This window comes from Colobus angolensis, unplaced genomic scaffold (genome assembly GCF_000951035.1).
Source record: "Colobus angolensis palliatus isolate OR3802 unplaced genomic scaffold, Cang.pa_1.0 Scaffold103, whole genome shotgun sequence".
Taxonomy (NCBI): Eukaryota; Metazoa; Chordata; class Mammalia; order Primates; family Cercopithecidae; genus Colobus; species Colobus angolensis.
Genome location: NW_012111253.1, coordinates 361,491 through 388,563, shown reverse-complemented (window position 1 = coordinate 388,563; position 27,073 = coordinate 361,491). Strand labels below are relative to the sequence as shown.

Below are 27,073 nucleotides of genomic sequence, written 5' to 3'. Positions count from 1 at the left end.
GCCATCTTGCCTCCGTTCGTCCAAACAATAATGATGTTTATGAATATTAATTAAAATATATTTCCTAGCAAGCAGAATCAAAGAAAAAAGGAAAAAAATAATTAATATTAGGAAAAATACTGAAAGTATCGTAATAATGGGGGGATAATTAAATTCATTACATTTTTTGAAGGATTCTTACTGACATGGAAAAAAGTATAAATTATACGGACCAATGTAATGTTAACAGATAAATTATAGGTTATAAAACACATACAGTTACTTCAATTATGTAAATATGTATAATGCAGCCAGGCACGGTGGCTCACACCTGTAATCCCAGCACTTTGGGAGGCTGAGGCAGACAGATCACGAGGTCAAGAGATCAAGACCATCCTGCCCAACATGGTGAAACCCCGTCTCTACTGAAAATACAAAAATTAGGTGGACATGGTGGCACGTGCCTGTAGTCCCAGCTATTCGGGAGGCTGAGGCAGGAGAATTGCTTGAACTCAGGAGTCAGAAGTTACAGTATGCCAAGAAGGCACCATTGCACTCCAGCCAGGCGACAGAGCAAGACTCTGTCTCAAACAATAAACATAAAAAATAAAAAAATACGTATAGTACACATTTTGAAATACACCATTAAGATTGACATAAAATACACCCAAATGTTAGCAGTTGTCTTTGTGCTGTGAGATTAGAACTGATATTTTTATTTTATATGTTTAAAATTTTCTAGAATAAATATGTGTTATATAACTTTATGATCTGGGGACGAAAGATGGTAAAGAAGGATAAAGAGCTGGATGAAGAAAAGGGAATCGGTAAATGAGACAGAAAGGGTGCAGCTTAGACGAGAAGGCAGAAAGCCAGCAGAGATCATTAGTATCCTGGGAACCAATGAGGGAAGACTTTTGGGTGACCCTGTGTTAATAGAGTGGAAAAGGGTAGGCCCGGCACAGTGGCTCACACCTGTAATCCCAGCACTTTTGGAGGCCAAGGCAGGTGGATCACCTGAGGTCAGGAGTTCGAGACCAGCCTGGCCAACATGATGAAACCCCGTCCCTACTAAAACGACAAAAATTAGCCTAGTGTGGTGTTAGGTGCCTATAATCCCAGCTACTCAGGAGGCTGAGGCAGGAGAATTGCTTGAACCCAGGAGGTGGAGGTTGCAGTGAGCAGAGATGGCACCATTGCACTTCAGCCTGGGCAACAAGAGCAAGACTCCATCTTAAAAAAAAAAAATTTTACATATAAAATATATATGTAAAAAAATATATAATATATATATATATAGAGAGAGAGAGAGAGAGAGACAAAGACAGAGAAAGAGAGACGGGGGTGGAGAGAGTGGAAAAGTAAAATCAATGATTAAGGAATATCCACTAGATTTTGTGCTCAGGAGGTTGTTGTGACCTTAGTGGAGTAGTAGGGGTGGAAGGCAGGTTGCAGTGGGTTAGCACATGAATGGAAAGTGAAGAAGTTGGGCTGAAAAAGGAAGATGAAGGAGCAAGGAGATAGGGGAGGGATGGGATGATAAGACAGCAGAGTTGAGCATACTTATATGTTGAGTGAAAGGGAGAGTAGAGAGGAAAATCTCAAAGATTCTGGAGAGTAGAAGGCCAAGGGAAAGAGAGCGACACCTGAAGAAGAGATCACCTTGAGCCAGAGGACAGAGGCCTCTTGCTTAAAAGGAAGAGAAGTGGGTGAGAACAGGCGCTCCTCACCCCATGAGGCGCTCCTCACCCCATGATCCACTCCTCAAGTGGCTGGGCCAGTTGAGAGTTCTCTGATGACCCCTATGCCAATGGCTAAGAATTAAGATGGAGGGGGTGGTGGACTATCAGTTGTGGAATATCAACCTCAGTGCCCTTTTGTCAACACTAACCCCACAGCATCCTGACTCCCTTGAAAGGGAAGACATGTCCCATGCCTTAATGTCTTAATGTGCTTTATCTTTCAGAGTTGTGGAAAGTAAAAATGCAGACCTACCAAAAGGAACTATTGTACTGACTTCTCCAGGCTGGACAACACACTCCATTTCTGATGGGAAAGATCTGGAAAAGCTGCTGACAGAGTGGCCAGACACAATACCAGTGTCTTTGGCTCTGGGGACAGTTGGCATGCCAGGGTGAGTTTCATGGATATATTTCATTTGTTTGAATGTCTGACACTCTGGTTTTCCAAAATGGTTTGTTCAGAACTTGGTCAACAGGAAGATATTTGATGCATGATAGGCTCAGGGGCCGATTAGAGAAGATGGCAGGACTAAGCAGGAAGATCAACCTAAGTGTCCATCAATGGGTGCATGGATAAAGAAAACATGGTCTATATACACAGTGGAATACTATTCAGCCTTAAAAAAGAAGCAAATCTTGTCATTTGTGACAACATTGGAGGACTTTATGTGAAGTGAAATAAGCCAGGCACAGAAAGGCAAATACCACATTATTTCACTTAAATGTGGAATCTAAAAAAGTTGAACTCATAGAATTAGAGAGTAGAATGATGGTTACCAGGGGCCGGGAGGGTGAAGGGTTAGGGAGATGCTGGTCAAAGGATACAAAATTTCAGTTAGACCCACCATGCCTGGCATGAATAAATATTTTAGTAATTAATATTTACTAAAATTAATACCTTCTTACATTCAATTAGTGGACACTAAACAATTGCAGCACTTCTTGTTCTTTTCTGCCTTCCCTGTACCCTCTACGGGTGAGAGCTCTTCCTCTTCCTTTGTTATCCCACCCATCATTCCCTCTGCACTGTGAACGAGGTGTAGGGGAGGAGAGGTGAAGGCAGACATGAGGAAACTTTGGTTGTTGAGAAGGTAATTTGTAATATATTAGGAGATCCTGACTCCTAAAAGAGAAGGTGATTTATTCACTCGTGTGTATTTCTTATTCATCTGATCCAAGCCACTAAGGAGTGCATGTTAATGTATGTTTACTCTAAACAATCAACCAGTGGTTCTCAGTGACCGAGGTGGGGAGTCATACATGCCCGTTTCTAAGAATCCTCTGGCAACACATCACCCTTTCAATGAGACTTCCTGTCATTATGAGTCACTGACCAATGGGATGGGTCTTCTTTGCTAATGCCAGAGTTTTCTGGGCCAGTTCACTTAACCCCAAAAGAGAAGCAGAGGTTATACTTTCTGATTGAGTTATTCCTCCTGTGACAACCAGCATCCCCCTCTCCCAATATACCTTCTAGATATTTCCAGAGTTGGCTTTCAATTAGATATTCTGATCTAAGATACACAAAGCCTTTCCCAAACATTATCTCCTTTTAAAATAAAATGGAGGCTCGGCATGGTGGCTCATGCGTGTAAGCCCAGCACTTTTTGAAGCCGAGGCAGGCGGATCACGAGGTCAGGAGTTCGAGTCCAGCCTGACCAAAATGTAGAGACCAACATGTCTCTACTAAAAATACAAAAATTAGCCAGGCGTGGTGGCATGTACCTGTAATCTCTGCTACTAAGGAGGCTGAGGCAGGAGAATCGCTTGAACCCAGGAGGCGGAGATTGCAGTGGGCCAAGATGGCACCACTGCACTCCAGCCTGGGTGACAGAGCGAGATTCCATCTCAAAAAATAATAAAAAATATGTATATATAAATAAAATAAAGTAAAATTGAGATAAGATGAAGAAGCCAAAAGTAAAGAAATCCTTGAGGGAAAATGAATGTTGTACTTTGGACTAAGAAAGACTTAATAGAATCAGTGGTTTGGAGAGCAAATACATGAATACATGTGCTCTTCCAACTTAATTGAAGGAAAAGATGCAAAACTTTGGGGGAATTAAATCTGTGGAGTCTGGACAGCTAAAAAACACCCTAGATTCAAAATTCAACTTCTCTTTTAATCTATATCAGAAGTGCTAGCATTCTTGAAAGTTGACCCATCCCAGCCGGGTATGGTGGCTCATGCTGGTAATTCCAGCACTTTGGGAGGCTGAGGCAGGAGGATCATCTTAGGTAAGGAGTTGGAAACCAGTCTGGGCAACATAGTGAGACCTTGTCTCTACAAAAAAATCCAGAAATTGGCTGGGTGTGGTGGTATGTGCCTGTAGTCCCAGCTACTTGGGAGGTTGAGGTGGGAGGATCGATTGAGCCCTAGAGGTTTAGGCTGCAGTGAGCTGTGATTTTGCCACTGCACTCCAGCCTGGGCAATAGCACAAGACCCTGTCTCAAAAATTTTTTTTTTGTAAAGGGAGTAGTTCTCAATTGCTAGCATTCATAAGAATCACCTAGAGTCTTATTAACATTTGGATTATTTCTGAATCAGTGGGTCTAGGGTGAGGCCTGAGAATCTAAATGTTAAACAAACATTTCAGCCGGGTACGGTGGCCTACACCAGTAATTCCAGCACTTTGGGAGGCACAGGCAGGCAGATCACAAGGTCAGGAGTTCGAGACTAGCTTGGCTAACATGGTGAAACCCCGTCTCTACTAAAGACACAAAAAATTAGCTGAGCATGGTGGTACATGCCCGCAATCCCAGCTACTGGGGAGGCTGAGGCAGGAGAATCGTTTGAACCCGGGAGTCAGAGGTTGCAGTGAGCCGAGATTACGCCATTGCACTCCAGCCTGGGCAACAGGGCGAGACTCTTGTCTAAAAAAAAAAAAAAAATTCAGGTGATTCTGAGACACCTGGTGCTGCCCCGCCCTTTTGAATAACATTGTGTTAAGGGAGATATTTGGATTCTCAGAAAAAGTGCTGCCTGTGCCTGTGCCTGTCACTGCATTCTATTCAATGCCAACCTCTCATGGGCCCCAAATATAGTCAGAGGCTGTGTAAGCTAAGTAATGTCAACATGTAGTTGTTGTTTTTCTTTTTTAATGCACAAATAACTTTACATGAATGTGTCTGAAATTCTGCAAGTGCCTTAACAATCACTATAATGGGTCTGGATTTTATTGGCTCAGATCCAGAGTTGCAAAAATATAGCTTAAAATTTTCCACTACTGAACTTCATTTCTATCTCAACCCCTCCTTTTGGCTGGTGTAATAAGAGAAAACCTCAGTTAAATTCAGTGATTTCTCAGATCATTTCAAATATAAAACTCAGGATTTCTTTTTTCTTCTCCTTGGGGTTGTTGCAAAGCTCCAAGGATAATACAAGTTCAGTGTCAGTAGAAGAGGGACAACAACAACTTCTTGATCTTGATCTGTACTGGTCTTAAGCTGGTCTCCTGCTCAAAGTTACTTCCTTTCTCTAAGTTTTGAGATCTTTTTCCCCCTTCCTTCTTCCCACCCTTCCTTCCCCTTCCTTTTTTACACTTTGAAGATTTTCTGAGGAATGAAATGGAAATACGTATATACCGTCAAATGATCAGCCTCTAAACAAAAACAACTCCTAGGTACCCCAAATTCATATTTTATTCAGAATTTGAACTCCTCAAAATTGCCACTGCCAAGGACATCATTGTGAAAGTAGAGGATGCTTAATACCATCTTACATGAAATTAGTGGGCAATAAACAATTCCAGCACTTCTTGGTCTTTCCTGCCTGCCCTATACCCTCTACGGGTGAGAGCTTTTCCTCTCTGTTCTCCTCTGTTATGCATCATTCCCTCTGGACTGTGAGCCAGGTGTGGGGGAGAAGAGGTGAAGGGAGACACGAGGAAACTTTGGTGGTGAAGAAAGTCTTCAATCCTATCACCTTCCAAACTCACAATCCAAAGAGGTGTGGTGGTGTCTTCATCCAGTCCGCATCAGTACTGCCAGTGCTGCATCTTTGTATATCCAGTAGCTCTTTTCCTGCAAGCTAAATTTGACATCTTACTTAGGGTAATAAGTAAGATTAATTTCTGGAGAAATTCTGGAAGGTCTTCTATACCACTTTGGACTCATGGAAAGCTCCAGATGCTCCCTGTGACCCTCTCATTCCTAATATCACACATTGTAGCTATCTATGGTAATGTCATCCTGATTATATGGGAGCTTCTCCCATGAAGCTCAACATCTCCATAGAACTTATATGGGAATGACGCATAGCTCTCTCTTCTTGAATCCCCAAAGTTTGAGAAAAATGATCTATCTTTTGTCCCTGAAATTTGGCCTGTGAATGCACAGGATACAGCCCCTTTCTAGCCAACTCTCCCTTCCCTCCCTAGTTCACATCATCTTTATTCCTATCTGAGAGTAGAGATGGAAGAAGTAAAGCAACAGTGACTGGCAATATTTATTTCCTATATTTTTGTCTTTTACTCGGACCTATGACACTGGGCCATTGAGAAGACCTTCAAGATATATATAAATGAGTTATAGAAGAAAGAAACAACTCTATTCATATATCCTTAATTTTCTTCCTGTAGCCTGACTGCCTACTTTGGCCTACTTGAAATCTGTGGTGTGAAGGGTGGAGAAACAGTGATGGTTAATGCAGCAGCTGGAGCTGTGGGCTCTGTTGTGGGGCAGATTGCAAAGCTCAAGGTAAGTGCCTTTCTCCAGTAACAAGCCTCTATTCTAAACCCACTGGGAATGCAACAGTGAACACAGCAGATCTTCCTTGGCCTCAGGGAATTTATAGTCCAGTGGTCTTTAGAAGTTGGAGATTGAGAAATTGGAAGAATGAGGAAAACTAGACCAAAGATAAGCTGAACATTTTAATTTGATAACATTGCAGACAAGTCAGAAATGGCCTGTCTAGAGTAGTGAGTTTATCAGCATTAATCATTTTCATATTTTCTACTGAACATTCTATTGCTACAGTTTAATCTTCTTTCTTCATGATTGTCCTTAGCAATAGAAGAAGGGACTTGAGATCAGCCAACTAAGAGTCATCACCTACGTGGCCCCACTGCAAAGGCTGTTGTACTAGAAAGAAATGGGCATTCAGCCCAGAGCAGTGGGGCCATGGCTTGGGAACTAACTCCTGGCAGTACCTAGGACAAGGAAACATTGGCTCTAATTTAGGCAGATGTCTGCTCAAGGGATCCAATCTGATGGTGAGTGTATAGAGTAGGCGACAACTCAGACACAGTAGGGATTTGTTATTACATAGTGGGAAGGCGATGTGGCTTGACTGATCCTTTGCCCAAGGCTGGGATGCAGGATTCAGGACCTAGGTTCTAGGGGACAAGTTAGATGGAGTACAGATGAGTACAGGGCTACAACCAACGGCCAAGGGTTTGGACTGGTCTCCAGTGCTAATAGGAGCTTGTAATACAAATATGAGGCTACCATAGAAGTTGTAGAATAATTTGTTTACGTAAGTAACTCAATAGGAATAGATATTAAATTTTATCAAATGCCATTGCAACATTTATCAGGTTCACATTTCAGTGAATGAATTACATTAGTTTTCCAATGTTGAACCATTCTAACATTTCCAGAATAAGCTTTATCTGTGTATGCTATATTATGGGCTTATACTTTTGGAATTGACTTAACAACATTTAAAATAGAATTTTTGCATCTATATTCACAAGTGAATTTGGTTTAAAGTTTACTTTTTCTTCTGGAATTTAGCTAACCTTGGATAATGCTAAAATTACAAAATGAATTAGGATTATTTCTAAATATTCCAATTTCAAATATCCTATTAAAGCCATAAGGGGCTTTTATCCCATAAGTTTGATAGAACTTGCGCTTAAACCTATTCTTTTATATTCAACCTTTCTGTCCATTTTATGTATGTTTCTGTAAAGCACAACTATTTGCATTTAATTCTTAACCCATCTGAAAGTCTCAGTGTTGTAATAGTTATATTTAAGCCATTCATATTAATTTTCATAACTGGAATGTTTGGTCATATTTATATTATCTTACTTTGTTTTTCATTTATTGGTTATTTCTTTCTGGGTTCAAGCGATTCTCCTGCCTCAGCCTCACAAGTAGCTGGGATTACAGGCATGCACCACCACACCTGGTTACTTTTGTATTTTTAGTAGAAACGGGGTTCCTCCATGTTGGTCAGGCTGGTCTAGAACCCCCGACCTCTGGTGATCCGCCCGCCTCAGCCTCCCAAAGTGCTGGGATTACAGGCATGAGCCACCGCGCCTGGCCCAGGTCAACTTTTAAGGGTGTTTGGTTAAAAAAGAGGAAGAAAACCAGGTGACTGGATTGGATCATAAGACAAAGGAAAGCTTCTCCTTTGAGCCATGCTTCAGGTTTGGATAACTGGGTGGTATCATTCTCTACAATAATGGATAGAAAATAAACAAGTAAGAAGCAAGGAAAAAAGTATATTCCCTTTTGAACACACTAATTATGAGGGACCTATAGGACATCCAAGTGTGAGGACATCTATAGGTTGTTGGAAATACTGATTTGGAACTCAGGAGAGAACAATGGGTTAGAATTAATAGATAGAATTAATAGATTAATGAATAATCTCCATAAAGGAGGTCATAAGAGTACAAGAGATCATCCTGTGATAGTCCATAGTCTTAGAAGGAAAAAGGACCAAGGATGGCTCTCTTGCAATAGTTTCTATGAGCCAGTATAATCTATAGTCTCATCCTGAAAGTGCTTTTCAGAATGCTTCCTAGCTGTTCTGTGATTAGGAAGCATCTAGTCTGGTGCTTTGGACTAAATCAAAGGGCCTGGTGCAGTGGCTCATGCCTGTAATCCCAGCACTTTAGGAGGCCGAGGCAGGAGGATCACTTTAACCTGGGAGTTCAAGATCAGCCTGGGCAACATAGGGAGACCCTGTCTCTATGAAAATTTAAAACAATATAAGCCAGATGTAGTGGCATGCACCTGTGGTCCCAGCTACTCAGGAGGCTGAGGTGGGAGGATCACTTGAGCTTAAGAGGTCAGGGTTATAGTGAGCCATGTTTGTGCCACTGCACTCCAGCCCGGGCAACAGAGTAAGACCATGTCTCAAAAAACTATGAACATCTAAAAAATCAAGAAAGGATAAGGGGGCAGTTACCAGGAGGACTATTTGTGACGTGGGAGTCACAGAGCTGAGACAAAATAATAGTCTGAAGAATGACCGTACCAAGAGATGGCATACACTGCATTGCAGGAAGAGAAGCCCAGAAACAAAGAACCAAGGAAGTCAAATGGATCGGTTGTTAAACCAGCTGGTGGAACTATGAACCAAATAAATGCAGAAGAGACCTGCTGGGTGGTCAGAAGCAAGCTGAAGCTGAGTTGTAGGATGGTCCAGGGACGAATTTCACCTATGGGATCTTTTGGCCCATTATGGTATTCCTTATATATGTGGCTCAGCACCTAAGAGAGTGTCTTAGGGAACCTAGGCATGCTGGACCAGGAGAGTAGTGTTGGTCCATGGTCCATGCTTCTGACTTATTCATGGTTTCCTCTTTTTTTTGCTTTTTTGTTTTTTTCTATTTAGGGCTGCAAAGTTGTTGCAGCAGCAGGGTCTGATGAAAAGGTTGCCTACCTTCAAAAGCTTGGATTTGATGTTGTCTTTAACTACAAGACAGTAGAGTCTTTGGAAGAAACCTTGAAGAAAGCCTCTCCTGATGGTTACGATTGTTATTTTGATAATGTAAGTACGAACTGGACTTAATATCTGATTTATTAATGGAGTACTATATAAGGCAGGAGTCTCCTACCCCCGGGCCATGGATGGTTAGTGGTCCATAGCCTATCAGGAACTGGGATGCACAGCAGGAGGTGAGGGGCAGGTGAGCAAGCAAAGCTTCATCTGTATTTACAGCCCCTCCCCTCACTCCCATTACTGCCTGAGCTCCGCCTCCTGTCAGACCAGCGGTGGCGTTAGATTCCCATAAGAGTGTAACCCCGTTGTGAACTACGCATATGAGGGAACTAGGTTGTGCGTTCCTTATGGGGATCGCACTACTCAGGTGCCTGATGATGCCTGATGCCTGATGATCTGTCACTGTCTCCCATCACCCCCAGATGGGACTGTCTAGTTGCAGGAAAACTCACCCACTGATTCTATGTTTTGGTGAGTTGTATAATTATTTCATTCTATATTACATTGTAATAATAATAGAAATAAAGTGCACAATAAACACAATGTATTTGAATCATCCTCGAAACCATGCCCCCAAGAGTTGGTGGAAAAATTCTCTTCCAATGAAACTGGTTCCTGGTGCCAAAAAGGTTGAGGATCGCTGACACAAGGAAATATATTCCTAGAGTTTCCATTTGGGATACATGAAGAAAGTATATATGCCTTTTTTAAAAAACACCTTTATTGAGATATCATTCATGTACCATGTAATTCACTTATTTAATGTGTAGAAGTCAATGATTTTTACTATATAGGCAAAATTGTACAACCAGTTTAAGAATATTTTCATCACCCCCCCAAAAAAACGCTACTCATTAGCAGTCACTCTCCATTACCCATCATCCTCCCCACTAAAAGTGGTCTCTTATGACTGGCTTCTTTCACTTAGCAAAATGTTTTCAAATTTCATCCATATTGTAGAATTTATCAGTGCTTTATTCCTTTTTTTTTGTTTTTTGAGACAGGGTCTCACTCTGTCACCTAGGCTGGAGTGCAGTGGTGTGATCATGGCTCACTACAGCCTTGACCTCCCTGGCTCAAGCAATCCTTTCACCTCAGCCTCCCAAGTAGCTGGGACTATAGGGATGTGCCACCACACCCAATTAATTTATATATTTTTAGTAGAGATGGGGTTTCTCCATGTTACCCAGGCTGGTCTGGAACTCCTGGGCTCAAGCGATCCTCCTGCCTCGGCCTCCCAAAGTGCTGGGATTACAGGCGTGAGCCACCACACCCAGCCTGATGGGTATTAGCTTGTACTTTCTGGCTATGATGTATAATGTTACTATGAAAATTCACGTAGAGGTTTTTGTGTGGATGTTTTCCTTTCTTTTAAGTATATACCTATGAGTAAAATTGCTGGGTCATATGATAACTTCATGTTTAACATTTTGAGGAGCTGTCAAACTGTTTTGCAAGGTGGCTACACTACTTTACATTACCACAAGCAGTGTATGAGGGTTCCAGTTTCTCTACATACTCACCAACACTTGCTATTGTCTGTCTTTTTTATTATAACCATCCTAGTGGGTTCAAAGTGATATTTCATTGTGATTTGATTTTGACTTGCATTTCCCTATGGCTAACAATATTAAGGATCTTTCAATGTATGTATTTGCCATTTGTATATCTTCTTTGGAGAAATGTCTGTTCAAAATCTTTGCCCATTTTTCAGTTAGGTTATTTGTGATGATGTAAGAGTTTTGTTTTTGTGTTTGTTTGTTTTTGAGACAAAGGTTTTGCTCTGTCACCCAGGCTGGAGTGCAGTGGCGCGATCTTGGCTCACTGCAACCTCTGCCACCTGGGTTCAAGTGATTCTCCTGCCTCAGCCTCCTGAGTAGCTGGGATTACATGCATGAGCCACCACGCCTGGCTCATTTTTGTATTTTCAGTAGAGATGGAGTTTCGTCATGTTAGCCAGGCTGGTCTCGAACTCCTGACCTCAGGTGATCCACCTGCCTTGGCCTCCCAAAGTGCTGGGATTACAGGCATGAGCCACCACGCCTGGCCAAGAGTTCTGTACATCTCACCAATACAAGTCCCTTATTAGATTCAGTGGATTTTCATTGTTCGCAATATTTATGTTCTATAAGGTCACCACCAAGGCTGAACCATTGCTCCTAGGGGAAATATGTATATGTATGTACATATCTCACATAGACTATAATCTTAAATCCTTAAAACAACTCATCGTAGTAGCTTTTATTTTATGCAAGACAAAAGGAGGTTCAATTTTATTTTATGAAAGACGAAAGGCCTGTGGCTGCCCCACTAGCTAATACCCCCCGAGTTGGGATTCATACCCCATCCAACTCTTCCCAGAACCAGAGCCTCTTGAACTACGCTGCAGTGGCCTCATCCTCTGGTCTTCTCTGTATAACAGTTGAAACAAGAAGGCAGAGCATGGCCTTATTCAGCCTCAGAGAATATCTGCATCTTTTTTACTGCTCCGTGTATGCCTGCAAGTGACCAGGGAAAGCTTAGTGAGTACTGATTTGAGGTTACAAATACAATTTTAGCAAGTAATTCACAATATGCAAATATGAAATCCACTAATAATGAGGACCAACTCTATATGGCTTGCAAATATTTTCTCCTATTCAGTGAATTGCCTTTAACCTTTCTGTTTTTGTTTTTGCCCTTTTTTTGTTTGTTTGTTTGTTTGTTTTGAGACTAGGTCTCCCTCTGTCTCCCAAGCTGCAGTGTGTGATCACAGTTTACTGCAGCCTTGACCTCCCAGGTTCAAGCGATCCTCCTGCCTCAGCCTCCCAAGTAGCTGGGACCACAGATATGCACCATCATACCCAGCTAATTTTTAATTTTTTTTTTTTTGTAGAGATGGAGTCTCACTATGTTGCCCAGGCTGGCTTTCATTTTCTTGATGGTATTCTTTGAACCATGAAAAGTTTTAAATTTTGATGAGGCCCAATTAATCTATTTTTCTTTTGTTCCTTGAGCTTTTGGTGTCATGTCTAAGAAGACTTTTCCTTTCTCAGAGTCATGAAGATTTATTCCTGCTTTCTTCTCAGAGTTTTATAGTTATAGCTCTTATATTCAGGTCTACCATGCATTTTAAGTTAATTTTTGTGTGTAGCATAAGGAAGAGGCCCAACTGCATTATTTTCCATGTGGAAATTCAGTTGTTGGGCACCATTTGTTGAAAGGACTATTTTTCCTCTATTGAACTGCTTTAGTACTTCTGTAGAAAACCAATTGATTATAAATATAAGGGTTCATTTTTGGACTCGTGATTCAGTTGCATTGATCTATATTTCTATTCTCACCCTATCTTAATTAATTTAGCTTTGTATTCAGTTTTGAAATTGAAAAGTGCCAGTCTTCCAACTTTGTTCTTTATACACCTTTTGAGTATTTTTCCATACCTTTAAATTATAAGACAATGAGGTTATTGGACTGATCAGAGAACCTCAATATATAATAAAGTAAAATGTATAAGTTATAAAAGGTATGGTCTTAGAGTCAAATGAAAATGCCTGTTTATTTATTTTTTCTTTTTTTCTTGAGACGGAGTCTTGCTCTGTTGCCCAGGCTGGAGAACAGTAGTATGATCTCAGCTCACTGCAACCTCCACCTCCCAGGTTCAAGCAATTCTCCTGCCTTAGCCTCCAAAGCAGCTGTGATTAAGGGTAGCCCGCAACCATGCCCTTCTAATTTTTTGTATCTTCAGTAGAGACAGGGTTTTACCATGTTGGCCAGGCTGGTCTTGAACTCCTGACCTCAGGTGATCCACCCGCCTCAGCCTCCCAAAATGTTGGGATTACAAGTGTGAGCCACCACGCCTGGCCGAAAATGCCTGTTTCTAATGTCTTTTTCTCATTGCAACCTTCTGCACAGTTGGGCTCATTCAGTCAGTTTTGTTGCTGCTAAAACGAGTATTGTAAAATAATGATTGTGACTTAATGATTTTCCTGAATCTCTAGTATTTAGACGATTTAACATTTTGTCTTTGGTTTTGTATTTCCTGTCTGTTTAGGTAGGTGGAGAGTTTTCAAACACTGTTATTGGCCAGATGAAGAAATTTGGAAGGATTGCCATATGTGGAGCCATCTCTACATATAACAGAACCGGCCCACTTCCCCCAGGTAGTGAGCACATGCACTGATCCCATATGTCACAAGGCTGGACAAGGAGAAAATTCACAGATATGCCATAGGCCAGTGACTCTGAAATTATTAGAAAGATTTTCATATATTCTTTTTTTTTATTTTTTTTTAAGATAGAGTCTCACTTTGTGAGAGCTCAGGAGTTTGGGACCATCCTGGGCAACGTGGCAAAATGCTGTCTCTACAAAACATAGAAAAATAAGCTGGGCGTGGTGGTGCGCACCTGTAGTCCCAGCTACTCAAGAGGCTGAAGTGGCAGGATTGCTTGAGCCTGGGAGGCTGAGGCTGCAATGAGCTGTGCCTCAGCACTCCAGCCTGGGTGACAGAGAGCCTGTCTCAAAATAATAGTAATAACAACAATTTCATGTATTTTGGGCTAAATCAGCTTGTATCAGATTTTTATATAGAGAAATAGCAGGATCTACAAAGATAGAAGAAACAGTTATTAAAAGTTTTAATTTTTACCTATCATTTAATGCAAAGTTGTAAAAAGACAGTGATGATTTGATTTAGAAACAGAACACCTTGGTCTGGCTGGTAAAATATTCAGGTTCCTCTGGATATCAGAGACATTGCTGGAGGTGCGAGAGGAATAAAGGGTGACTTGCTGTGGGTGAAGGGAAGGGCAGGCTGCCATGTCCTTCAGAAATCTTGGGCAGTGCTTCTTGGAGCAGTAGGGCACCTTGGCCTCAGCAGGCTGACAATTGCCACTAAACAGGAAGGCAGCAGCAGCTTCCCTCCATTCCTCGAGTGTCCTTGTTTTATTTCTCTGGTGTCCTGCCATGTACTCCATTCCCCACTTCCTACTCTCTTATGCTGAAACCACACCCCTCCCACTCCACACTCTGAGGTCCAAACGCAGTATCAACCAGAGTACCATATTCATTAAATCCCTGTCCTGTGAGATGCCTTGTACAGGCCTCTCGTTTTACAGGTGGGGAGATGAATGGCCGAGAGGACCAGAGACTCTTTAAATCCTATTGACAACAGAGTCAAAACAAAGACCAGTCTTCTAAGCGCCTCATTTAGAGTCTGTTTCTGCTACAATGATCCTGTGCTATTGCGAGAGATCACAAATTACCTGTGATCTCCCCCAAAAAAGGAGAAAGTAGGAAAAAAGGAATCTTCCAGACTCTAACCAGAATCCAGGCAACCATAAATCAATTGGTTATTTATTCTATGATGAGCTTGACTAATGGGAATGAAAACTTATAGTCCCACTAGTTAACCGCCCCACAACCCTATGGAGATGGGGGAGCAACAAAGGAAGGGGCTGACAAAGGGCAACTTGTTGACTCCCTCTTAGGTTGTGAAAAATCAAAACCATTACCAAGAAGGAAACTCCAGATTTACTTGGCAATCTTATTGTTAGGGACGTTTTTTCCCACTATAATTTTCTAACTGGTGCTAAGCTGGAATCATGGGAAACTGTCTGCCTGCCAACTGAGCGAAGCTGCAGGAGGCCTTTTCTTAACCACAGTCCAATTAGGAGTAGCCAACTATTTTGAATACAGTAACTCGACCTAGTCTTTTTAGCAATTAGTCTTTGGAAGCTCAGCTGCTCAGACAGGACTTTGAGATGTCAGCTGGCCTTGTCCATTCCATTTTAATCAGATGGAATTCTGCCCTGCCACAGATTCCCAGAAATTCTAACATATTCCAGTGTTAGGATAGCTGAGAGGCAAGCAACGATTTCCTCCATGTTTAATGCCACATTTGCTTTTTTGCTCTCAGTAAAAAAACAAAAACCGACATTCTCATCAACACACACAAACCCAGAAACAGCATTTCACTTTCATTTTGCTTTTTTGTTTGTTGGTTTGTTTGTTTTGAGACAAGGTCTCACTCTGTTTCCCAGACTGGAGTTTTTGTTTGTTTGTTTGTTTGTTTGTTTTTTGAGACAAGGTCTTGCTTTGTTACCCAGCCTGGAGTGCAGTGACACAAACATGACTCACTGCAGCCTCCACCTCCCAGGCTCAAGTGATCCTCCCACCTCAGCCTCCCAAGTAGCTGAGACTACAGACATGTGCCACCATACCTGGATAATTGTTTTTTGTTTTGTTTTGAAACAGAGTCTCACTCTGTCGCCCAGGCTGGAGTGCAATGGCGTGATCTCAGCTCACTGCAACCTCTGCCTCCCGCGTTCAAGCGATTCTCCTGCCTCAGCCTCCTGACTAGCTGGGATTACAGGCACATATCACCACGCCTGAATAATTTTTTGTATTTTTAGTAGAGACGGGGTAATGGTTTTGATTTTTCACAATCTAAGAGGGAGTCAACAAGTTGCCCTTTGTCAGCCCCTTCCTTTGTAGCCCCCCCATCTCCATACGGTTGTGGTGTGGTTAACTAGTGGGGCTATAAGTTTTAGTAGAGACGGGGTTTCACCGTGTTAGCCAGGATGGTCTTGATCTCTTGACCTCGTGATCCACTCCCTTAGGTCTCCCTCAGTGCTGGGATTACAGGCGTGAGCCGCCGCTCCTGGCCAATCGTTATTTTTGTTAGAAGCGATGAGGTCTTTCTGTCTTGCCCAAGGTGGTATTGAACACCCAAGCTCAAGTGATCCTCCCACTTTGCCTCCCAAAGTGCTGGTATTACAGGCATGAGCCACCATGCCCAGCCCACTTTCATTTAAGATGAGGAAGTGAGAGTTCCAATCGCTCACTCACAAAGAATAGTTGATGGGGGTCTTCTGAGGAAACACTCTTTCTCTCTCATTCTCTTGCATTAGTTTCTTTTGGTTCAGGACAAAGCTTCATATTTCCTCAAAGTAGTGAGTGGGAACTTTAGGCTGAGTGGTGCCAGTGGTCAAAGATGCTGAAGCTAGATTCCACCACTAGTCTTAGCACAACTGGCTCTGATATTCCCTAGGCATCTTCGCCTGACTTCCTGAACTTGAAAGCCTATGCTCAGGTGTCATTCTCTGTTACTAGTCAATTAGGACACTTGGGAAAATCAACCAGGCAACCAAGAAACTTTTTCTTCCTCACACACAGAAGGGGAGTACCTTCTTTACAGGCTGCAGGAGAGCTGTGTGCTTTGTCCGGGGTGCTGGTTCTTAAACTGTGGGCCAAGGACCAGCAGCATCACCATCTCCTGGGAGCTTATTAGAAATACCAATTCTTAGCCAGGTGCAGTGGCTCATGCCTGTAATCCCAATACTTTGGGAGTCTGAGGCAGGAGGATTGCTTGGCCAAGGAGTTTCAAACCAGGGAAATAGAGTGAGACTTCATCTCCGACCAAAAAAAAAAAACCTAAACAAAATTTTTTTTTCTTTTTCAAACTGAGTCTCGCTCTGTCATCCAGGCTAGAGTGCAGTGGTACAATCTCAGCTCACTGCAGTCCCCTCCCAACTTCAAGCGATTCTCCTGCCTCAGCCTCCTGAGTAGCTGGGATTACAGGCATGTGCCACCATGCCCAGCTAATTTTTGTATTTTAGTAGAGACACAGTTTCACCATGTTGGCCAGGCTGGTCTCAAACTCCTGACCTCAGGTGATCTGCCTGCCTCAGCCTCCCAAAATGCTGTATTATAGGCATGAGCCATGCACCCGACCCCACACACTTATTCTTAGAGGTCTGGAGGTTAAAAGTAAAATGGGTTGGCAGGGCTGCATTCCTTCTGAAGACGCTAGAGGAGAATGTTTCCTTGCCTTTTCAAGCTTCTAGCAGCTGCCTATATTTCTTGGCATATGGCCCCTTCCTCTGTCTTCAAAGCCAGTGGCATAGGATCTTCCTCCTTCTCCTGTCTCTCATCTCTGCTTCTATCACCCCATATTCCGTTCCTGACTATAACTTTCCTGTGTCCCTCATTCCCTTATGAAGACCTTTGCTATTGTGTTGGGTCCATCTTTATAGTGGAGAATAATCTTCCCATCTCAAGGTTCTTTTTTTATTTTTATTTTTTTGAGGCAGAGTCTCATGCAGTCACCCAGCCTGAAGTGCAGTGGCACAATCTTGGCTCACTGCAACCTCCACATCTGAGGTTCAAGCAGTTCTCCTGCCTCAGCCTCCCAAGTAGCTGGGACTATAGGCACCCACCACCATGCCCGAATATATATATATTTTTTTAGTAGAGATGTTTGTTTTTTTAGTAGAGATGGGGGTTTCACTATGTTGGCCAGGCTGGTCTCGAACTCCTAACCTTGTGGATCTGCCCACCTTGGCCTCCTAAAGTGCTGAGATTACAGGCATGAGCCACCACGTCCCCCCTAAGGTTCTCAATCATATCTGCAAAGTCCTTTTTACCATGTAAGGTAACAGGTTCTGGGGTTTTTTGATATGAACGTCTTTGGAGCCATTATTCCGCCTGCTGCAGAGTGCATGTTGATGGGTCGGCAGTCCCGTGGATCAGAAAGGAGTGACAAAACGGAAGGGGAGAAGCACCAAGTATAGTGACAGTGGCCTGTACTACTTGTTTCACTGCCCAAATTTGCCCTTCTCTTCACAGGTCCACCCCCAGAGATTGTTATCTTTCAGGAGCTTCACATACAAGGCTTTGTCGTCTACCGCTGGCAAGGAGATACCCGACAAAAAGCTCTGAAGGACTTGCTGAAATGGGTCTCAGAGGTAAGGAGCTCCAGAGCCACCCCTTCCCATTGTACACTAGGTCCCATTCCCTTTTGCATCTCAAGGCTTTTGTTCCAGCAATTCTTCCCTCTCTCTGCCGCATCATGAGTTTTTCCCTATTGGGTCATTGTGCTTAGAATATAAATATTCTTACTTTTCCCATCTTTGAAAGAGAAACAAAACAACCCACTCTAAAGTTCATTTCCACTGCAAATGCAGGTCCATTTCCCTTCTCTCCCTTTTATAACAAAATACCTGGAAGTGCTGTCTACACTCACTGTCTGCCGTTCCTCTCTTTCCATTCTTCCTGAAACCCACATATCAGGCTTTTCAGAGTCTCACTCTGTTGCCCAGGCTGGCGTGCAGTGGCGTAATCTTGGCTCGCTGCAACCTCTGCCTCCGGGATTCCAGCAATTCTCATACCTCAGCCTTCCGAGTAGCTGGGACTACAGGTGTGTACCACCACGTCCAGCTAACTTACTGTATTTTTAGTAGAGACAGGTTTTCATCATGTTGGCCAGGCTGGTCTCAAGTGATGCGCCTTCCTCAGTCTACCAAAGTGCTGGGATTACAGATGTGAGCCACCACACCTGGCCAAAATTAACTTTTGTCAAGGCCACAGGGCACCCTTACATAGTGAAGTCCACTGGTTGATTCTTAGCCTCACTTGGCTATGGGAAATATTTAATAGTGATCATTCTTTCCTTGATATGCTTTCTTCCCTTGGCATCCCTTAACTCTTGGTTTTCCTCACTGACTGGTCCTCCTCAGACTCCTGCTAGCTTTTCTTTTCTCCAAATTAATATTAGATTGCCCCAGGTCATGGTCATTGGGCCTTTTCTCTTGTCTATCCACACTCGAGCTGTCCCTTAGTTAGCTCATCTGGGCTCAGTGTGCTGGGAGCTCCCAGCTCTATCTCTAGCCTGGCTCTCCTCTTAACTCTAGATTAGTATGTCCACCCAGATGCCTGATACACATCTCTGACATAACATATTGAAAGCTAAATATGTTTTGATCTTTCCTACTCAACATGCTCCATATTCAGACTCTACTGTCTCAGTTATAACAATTCTATACTTCTAGTTTCTCAATCCAAAAACCTTGGAGTCATCTTGGATGTCTTTCTCTCATAACCATGTCTAATCTCTAAGGAGATTCTGGTGGTTCTATCTTCAAAATATATACAGAATCTGAACACTTCTCCTACCTCCCTGCTACAACCCTGGTCCAGGAACCGTGCCATCTAGCCTGGATGTTTGTAGTGTATCGGGGGAACCCGCCCCCAATATTTCAACGTAGGTTCTTTCTACTTTTCGTAAGTGTCGGCTGGCTGAGAAATAAAGAGAAAGAGTACAAAGAGAGGAGTTTTACAACTGGGCTGCTGGGACAAAGGAGGAATTTTATAGCTGGGCCGCTGGGGGTGACATCACATATGGGTAGGACTGTGATGCCCACCTGAGCTGCAAAACCCGCACGTTTTTATTAAGGATTTTAAAAGGGGCAGGGGTGTATGAACAGGGAGTAGGTCACAAAATTACATGCTTCAAAGTGCAAAAGGCAGAACAAAGATCACGTGCTTCTGAGGATACAGGACAAGGATAAAATCAGAACTACTGATAAGGGTCTATGTTCAGCTGTGCACGTATTGCCTTGATAAACATCTTAAACAACAGAAAACAGGGTTCAAGAGCAGAGAACTGGTATGACCACAAATTTACCAAGGCGGAGTTTTTCCCCACCCTAATAAGCCTGAGCGTACTCCAGGAGACCAGGGCATATTTCAGTCCTTGTCTCAACTGCATAAGACAGATACTCCAGAGCGGCCATTTATAGACCTCCCCTCAGTAATGCATTCCTTCCCCAGAGTATTAATTATTAATATTCCTTGCTAGGAAAACAATGTAGTGATATCTTCCCTATTTGCACATCCGTTTATAGGCTCTCTGCAAGAAGAAAAGTATGGCTCTATTTTGCCCAACCGCACAGGCAGTCAGACCGTATGGTTGTCTTCCCTTGTTCCCTGAAAATCGCTGTTACTCTGTACTTTTTCAAGGTGCACTGGTTTCATATTGTTCAAACACACATGTTTTGCAATCAATTTATACAGTTAACACAGTTATCACAGTGGTCCTGAGGTGATGTGCATCCTCAGCTTACAAAGATAACAGGATTAAGAGATTAAAATAACACAGGCATAAGAAATTATAAAAGTATTAATTTGGGAACTGATAAATGTCCATATTAAAATGAAATCTTCACAATTTATGTTCCTCTGCCACAGCTCCAGCCAGTCCCTCATTTTGGGGTCCCTGACTTCCGACAGCAGTAGTGGATTCTATCTGGCCTCCCATCTTCGCACCCCTATAGACAATTCCCAGTGTGGTGGCCATAGTGATCTGTTAAGGCACAAATCAAATCCTGCCATTCTTATGATCCAAACCATGCAAAGCTCTGCATTTCACTTAGAGTAAACCAAAGTGCGAATATTCAGCAAGCTTACACAAAATCTGACCCCTGATATCTCTCTGATTTCATTTCTTAGTATTCACTGCCTTGTTTTCTTCTCCCAGTCTCCTCCACCACTCCACCGCTCTGTAACTGCTTGCTGAACTCTCTCACATCCTGCAAGTCTTTGCTAAAAAGTGCCTTCTGGACCAGCACGGTGGCTCACACCTGTAATCCCAGCATTTTGGGAGGCTGAAGCAGGCGGATCACAAGGTCAAGAGATCGAGACCATCCTGATCAACGTGGTGAAATCCCGTCTCTCCTAAAAATACACAAATTAGCCAGGCATGGTGGCATGCACCTATAGTCCCAGCTACTCGGGAGGCTGAGGCAGGAGAATCACTTGAACCTGGGAGGCAGAGGTTGCAGTGAATCGAGATCGTGCCACTGCACTCCAGCCCAGTGACAGAGTGCAACTCTGTCGCAAAAAGAAAAAAAAAAAAAGAAGTGCCTTCTGGGGGGGACAACTTTTTCAATGGCCCTATTATAAGTTGCGTTCCCACTTCATTCTTGACCCTCCATATCCCACAACCCCCGCTTTTGTTTTTGTTTTTGTTTTTGTTTTTGAGTCAGGGTCTCACTCAGACACCCAGACTGGAGTGCAGTGGCGTGATCATGGCTCACTGCAGCCTTCACCCAGGCTCGGGTGATTCTCCCACTTCAACCTCCTGAGTAGCTGGGACAACAGTCATGTGCCACCACACCTGGCTAATTTTTTCGTATTTTTCGTAGAGATGGGCTTTCACCATGTTGCCCAGGCTCCTATCCTACTTTTATCCATAGCAATTAATCATCTTTTACATAATATATACTATAATTCACTTATTCATTTATATTTATCGCCCATCTCCCTTCTTGAGGATGTAACCTCCATGAAGGCAGCACGTTCATACATTTTGCTTTCTGGTGTATCTCCAGCCCCCAGAAGCAATGTAGGCACTGGATAAATATTGCTGAAGAAATGAATGTTAGAGGGGTGCATACATGTGCCACGGCTCTTCCTAAGTAGCAAATAAGACAATCCCTTAGTCCTGTTCCATGATAATTTTCAAACTTTACACCATGTAAAGTTTTAGTCAACAGAAATCTGAACAATCAAGTTGCATTATTTTAGTTTTACAGGGGAAAAATGATACCATGCTTCCTAATCCCTGGCCAATGATCATTTCCCAATTCAAAGGAATAGATTGCTCCTCCGGCAACCACTGAAGCTTGACACTCGCTCTTCCCAGTCTAGCACTTGGAGTGCCGGGCTGGGTTCTCTCCAGGGAGCTGGAAAGAGCTAAATCTAAGTTGTCCCAGTTGGTGAAATCTAATGGAGCCCATCCGTGATCACAGTTGACAACAGGAAACCACTGTGCTGGTGTCCCCAATGCTTCCCTCTAACAAAGTGAAGCTGATCATAGTTAGTTGTGGGTTTTTTTTTTTTTTTTTTGAGACGGAGTCTCGCTCTGTCGCCCAGGCTGGAGTGCAGTGGCGCGATCTTGGCTCACTGCAACCTCTACTTCCTGGGTTCGAGTGATTCTCCCGCCTCAGCCTCCCGAGTAGCTGGGACTACAGCCACCCACCACCACTCCCGGCTACCTTTTTGTATTTTTAGTAGAGACGGGGTTTCACCATGTTGGCCAGGCTCATCTCAAACTCCTGACCTCAAGTGATTCTCCTGCTTCGGCCTCCCAAAGTGCTAGAATTACACGCATGAGCCATGGCGCCTGGCCCTAGTTAGGTTTTAAGTTGTGAGTTGGCCTAATTTCTTTCTCATCCTCCCTTTTTAATCTCATTCCCTATTTTTTAAAATTCACTTTTTATTTTAGAAAAGTTTTAGGCTGGGTGTGGTGGCTCATACCTATAATCCCAGCACTTTGGGAGGGTGAGGAAGGAGGACTGGTTGAGCTCAGGAGTCCGAGACCAGCCCTGGCAACACAATGAGACTCTACGAAAAACAAACAGTAAAAAAATTAGCTCGGTACAGTGGTGCACACCTGTAGTCCCAGCTACTGCAGAGGCTGAGGTGGGAGGATCACCAGAGTCCAAGAGTTCTAGGGCTGCAGTGAACTCTGAATGCGCCACTGTCCTCCAGCCTTGGCAATAGAGCAAGACCCTGTCTCAAAAACAAAAATAAAAATGGAAGTGTTAGATTTATAGGAAAATTGGGAAGATAGTACAGAGAGCTCCCATATACCCTGCATCCTATACCCTAATTTCCCCTATTAATATTTTCCATTAGTATTTGTATTAGTTTGCTAGGTCTGCCAAAATAAAGCACCACAGACTGGGTGGCTTACACAACAAATTTATTTTCTCAGTTCTGGAGGCTAGAAGTCCAAGATCAAGTGTCCGCAGGGTTGTTTCTTTGGAGGCCTCTCTCTTTTTGACTTGTAGATGGCGTCCTTTCCCCGCATCTTCTCGTGGCCTTCTCTCTGTGTCTGTATAGCCTCCTTATAATCCTTATAAGCACACCAGTCATATTGATTAAGGTCCACCTATATGACCTCGTTTTACCGTAATTACTTTTTTTTTTTTTTTTTGAGATGGAGTTGCATTCTTGTTGCCCAGGCTGGGGTGCCATGGTGCGATCTCCATTCACTGCAACCTCTACCTCCGAGGTTCAAGCAATTCTCCTGCCTCAGCCTCCTGACTAGCTGGGATTACAGGCACATGCCACCACGCCTGGCTAATTTTCGTAGTTTTAGTAGAGATGGGGTTTGGCCTTGTTGGCCAGGCTGGTCTTGAACTCCTGACCTCAGGTGATCCACCTGCCTCAGCCTCCCAAAGTGCTGGGATTACATTGTGAACCACTGTGCCCAGCCTGTTAATTACCTTTTCTTAAAGCCCTATCTCCAAATACAGTCCCATTGTCAGGCACTGGTGATTATGACTTAAACCTGTGGATTTGGATTGGGGGCAAACAGTTCAGTCCATAACAGTATTCGTTCTCTATTTTTAACCTCTGAACTGGATTCTACCTTTCCACCCTATCCAGATTCCTTTCTTCTTCAAGAACAAGAATGAGTTGGGGCTTTCAATTCACTCCTGTAATCCTAGCACTTTGGGAGGCTGAGGTGGGCGGATCACTTGAGCCTCGGTGTTTGATACCAACCTGGGTGAACCTAGCAAGACCCCGTCTCTACAAAAACTAAAAAAGTTAGCTGGGCATTGTGGCACATCCCTGTAGTCCCAGCTACTCAGGAGACTGAGGTGGAAGGATCACTGGAGCCCAGGAGGTTGAGACTGCAGTGAGCTGTGATTGTGCCACTGTACTCAAACCTGGGTGACAGAGTGAGACCCTGTTTCAGAATAATAATAATAATAATAAAAGTTTAAATCTCAGTTTCCCTACTTTGTAATTGACTGACTTCAAGCAAATAATCTTGTCTATTAATCCATACAGAGTGCTAAGCCATCACTGGAATGCATTAGGGAAAAGCTTGTACCAGGTAACTCAGGTCTCTATATAAGACCCCTTCAAAAGATCTGAAAATGTAAATTAGTTCCCATTAGTAGGCTGTGCCTTGTAGTAGAAAGAGACATGAAAAACCTTCCTCACTAACATGAACCCTTCCTTGTCACACTCCCAGAAAAAGGTTAAGCACATATTGAAAGAACCTTGGCTTAAAGGGGAGACAGATTATTAGACTGTCCTGCCATTTATATTTCCTGAATAGGACCTGCCTCTTCAGGGGCCAGAGGTAATGAAGGGTGTTCCTTTCTCTGTCTATTTCCACCTCCTCTGAGATCATTGTGTTATTAAACTTTACTATGCATCTTACTTAGAAATTGCTTAATCGTGCTGGGCACGGAGGCTCACGCCTGTAATCCTAGCACTTCGGGAGGCCAAGGCAGGCAGATCACGAGGTCAGGAGATCAAGACCATCCTGGCTAACACGGTGAAGCCCCATCTCTATTGAAAGTACAAAACAATTAGCTGGGCATGGTGGCAAGCACCTGTAGTCCCAGCTACTTGGGAGGCTGAGTCAGGAGAATGGTGTGAACCTGGGAGCCGGAGCTTGCAGTGAGCCAAGATCGCGGCACTGCACTCCAGCCTGGGCGACAGAGTGAGACTCCGTCTCAAAAAAAAGAAAGGAAAAAAAAAAAAAAGAAAAAGAAATTGCTTAATCGCTGCCTTATGACACTTCACACTATGATCTGCCATCTATTATTAAGTTCTTCTTAGGTGTACTTTGTAATCTTTTACATGTGCTGCGTAAGTGGATCTTGCCCCACCTTGACTTCAAGTTCATGGAGGACAGGACCTCCATCTCTTATTTTCAAGGTTTCCAATGATGTACCTGATACATTGTTGCTAGGATGAGAACAGTATATCATTGAGAATATTATTTTAAGTTTTGAAATTTGTTATTGCTTTGATACAGGGTAAAATCCAGTACAAGGAATATATCATCGAAGGATTTGAAAACATGCCAGCTGCATTTATGGGAATGCTGAAAGGAGATAATTTGGGGAAAACAATAGTGAAAGTATGAAAAAAAGGACACATGGAATCTGAAGGCCATTTAGATGATTACTTAATTTGTTTTTCACCATTTAGCAAAAATGTATACTACCTTAAATGTCTAAGAAACAGTACTTGTAATGAGTTTGATCTACTTAATAAAATACATTTAAGTGGTATGTAATTAGTGATGGAGGATGGAAGTTTCACAGTCAACAACAACCAGTCACCTCACTGTTCACTACAGCTTCTTCTGAGTTGTGGTCGAAAATAATGGCTTTGAAGTGTGAAAGTTTTCTAAACGCTGCATGTTTTCATTCATAAGTGGGAGCTGAACGATGAGAACACATGGACACAGGGAGAGGAACAACACACACCGGGGCCTGTGGAAGCGTAAGTGGGGGAGGGAGAGCATCAGGATAAATAGCTAACGCATGCGGGTGTTAATATCTAGGTGATGGGTTGATAGGTGCAGCAAACCACAATGGCACACGTTTACCTATGTAAGAAGCCTGCACGTCCCACACAATTATCCCAGAACTTAAAATTAAATTAAATTTAAAAACAGTTAACCAGGCATGGTGGCTCATGCCTGTAATTCTAGCACTTTGGGAGGCTGAGGCTGGCGGATCACGAGGTCAGCAGTTCAAGACCTGCCTGACCAACATGGTGAAACACCATCTCTACTAAAAATACAAAAACTAGCTGGGCGTGGTGGCACATGCCTGTAATCCCAGCCTCTTGGGAGGCTGAGGCAAGAGACTCACTTGAACCTGCGAGGTGGAAGTTACAGTGAGCCAAGAGTGCGCCACTCTCCTGCAGCCTGGACGACAGAGTGAGACTCCATCTCAAAAAAAAAAAGAAAAGTTGACTGCTTCTGTGACCTTAGACTTCTGATTTTTCATCTTTAAAGTGAGAATAATAACATCTGTTTCATATACATGTTATACATATATTTAAAACACCAGCATAGGCTGGGCGCGTTGGCTCACGCCTGTAATCCCAGCACTTTTGGAGGCGGAGGCTGATGAATCACCCAAGGTCAGGAGTTCAAGACCAGCCTGGCTAACATGGCGAGACCCTGTCTCTACTAAAAATACAAAAATTAGCTGGGCATGGTAACAGATGCCTGTAATCCCAGCTACTCAGGAGGCTGAGGCAGGAGAATCGCTTGAACCCAGGAGACAGAGGTTGCGGTGAGCCGATATCGTGCCATTGCACTCCTGCCTGGGCAACAAGAGCAAAACTCTGTCTCAGAAAAAAGCAAAACAAAACAAAACAAAAAATACCAGCGTAATGCCTGGCATATATTAGGTAAGTGTTAGCTACCTCCCTGCCGATATCAGTGATTTTGAAGTCTTAAGATTACCACCCCTATTGCTTGTGATCATGCCAGAAGAAATAATCATTGCAGGTGTACAGGGGTCTTAGGGCCAGTCCATGCTGGTCCTCTACAGATGAGTCTAATTATACAAAAGATCAAAGAAGGAATCTGTCATTCACAAGAGCTGCACAAAAGATAACACATGGGAATGTCTATACATCTACAAAAATGTGCATGATTTATATGAAGAAAAATTTAAAACATTACTGAGGGGCCAAGCATGGTGGCTCACACCTGTAATCTCAGCTGTTTGGGAGGCCAAGGTGAGATCATTTGAGTCCAGGAATTTGAGACCAGACTGAACAAGACCCCGTATCTACAAAAAATATTAAAATTAGCTGGGCGTGGTGGTGTGTGCCTCTAGTCCCAGCTACTTGGGAGGCTGAGGCATGAGCATCACTTGAGACCAGGAGTCCGAGGTTGCAGTGAGCTGTGACTGTACCGCTGCACTCCAGTGTGGGCAGCAGAGTAAGACCCTGTGTCCAAAAAAAATTAAAAACGAAACAACAACGAAAGCAACATTACTGATGAACATGAAAGAAGACTTGAACATATGGAAAGGTACCATGCTCTTGGACAGGAAGAGTCAATATCTTTTTTTT

General features: G+C 43.1%; 2 protein-coding genes across 3 annotated transcripts in view; one reads left to right on the top strand and one right to left on the bottom strand.

Moving 5' to 3' along the window:
* Positions 1–27,073, top strand: part of PTGR1 (prostaglandin reductase 1) — a 56,129-nt gene that overhangs the window by 11,082 nt on the left and 17,974 nt on the right. The window contains exons 5-10 of one of the 2 annotated variants that reach the window (XM_011941696.1): positions 1,946–2,113; positions 6,302–6,419; positions 9,295–9,450; positions 13,436–13,544; positions 18,011–18,129; positions 25,008–25,266. In XM_011941696.1, the coding sequence (XP_011797086.1) occupies positions 1,946–2,113; positions 6,302–6,419; positions 9,295–9,450; positions 13,436–13,544; positions 18,011–18,129; positions 25,008–25,118 (781 nt within the window). In that variant the 3' untranslated portion in view covers positions 25,119–25,266. Of the gene's footprint in view, positions 1–1,945; positions 2,114–6,301; positions 6,420–9,294; positions 9,451–13,435; positions 13,545–18,010; positions 18,130–25,007; positions 25,267–27,073 lie in introns of those variants that run through there. The other variant, XM_011941705.1, reaches the window with a different exon arrangement.
* Positions 11,616–27,073, bottom strand: part of ZNF483 (zinc finger protein 483) — a 58,328-nt gene continuing 42,870 nt past the window's right edge. Inside the window, exon 6 of the mRNA XM_011941715.1 lies at positions 11,616–11,900. Within this exon, the coding sequence (XP_011797105.1) occupies positions 11,851–11,900 (50 nt within the window). The 3' untranslated portion in view covers positions 11,616–11,850. The remainder of the gene's footprint in view (positions 11,901–27,073) is intronic.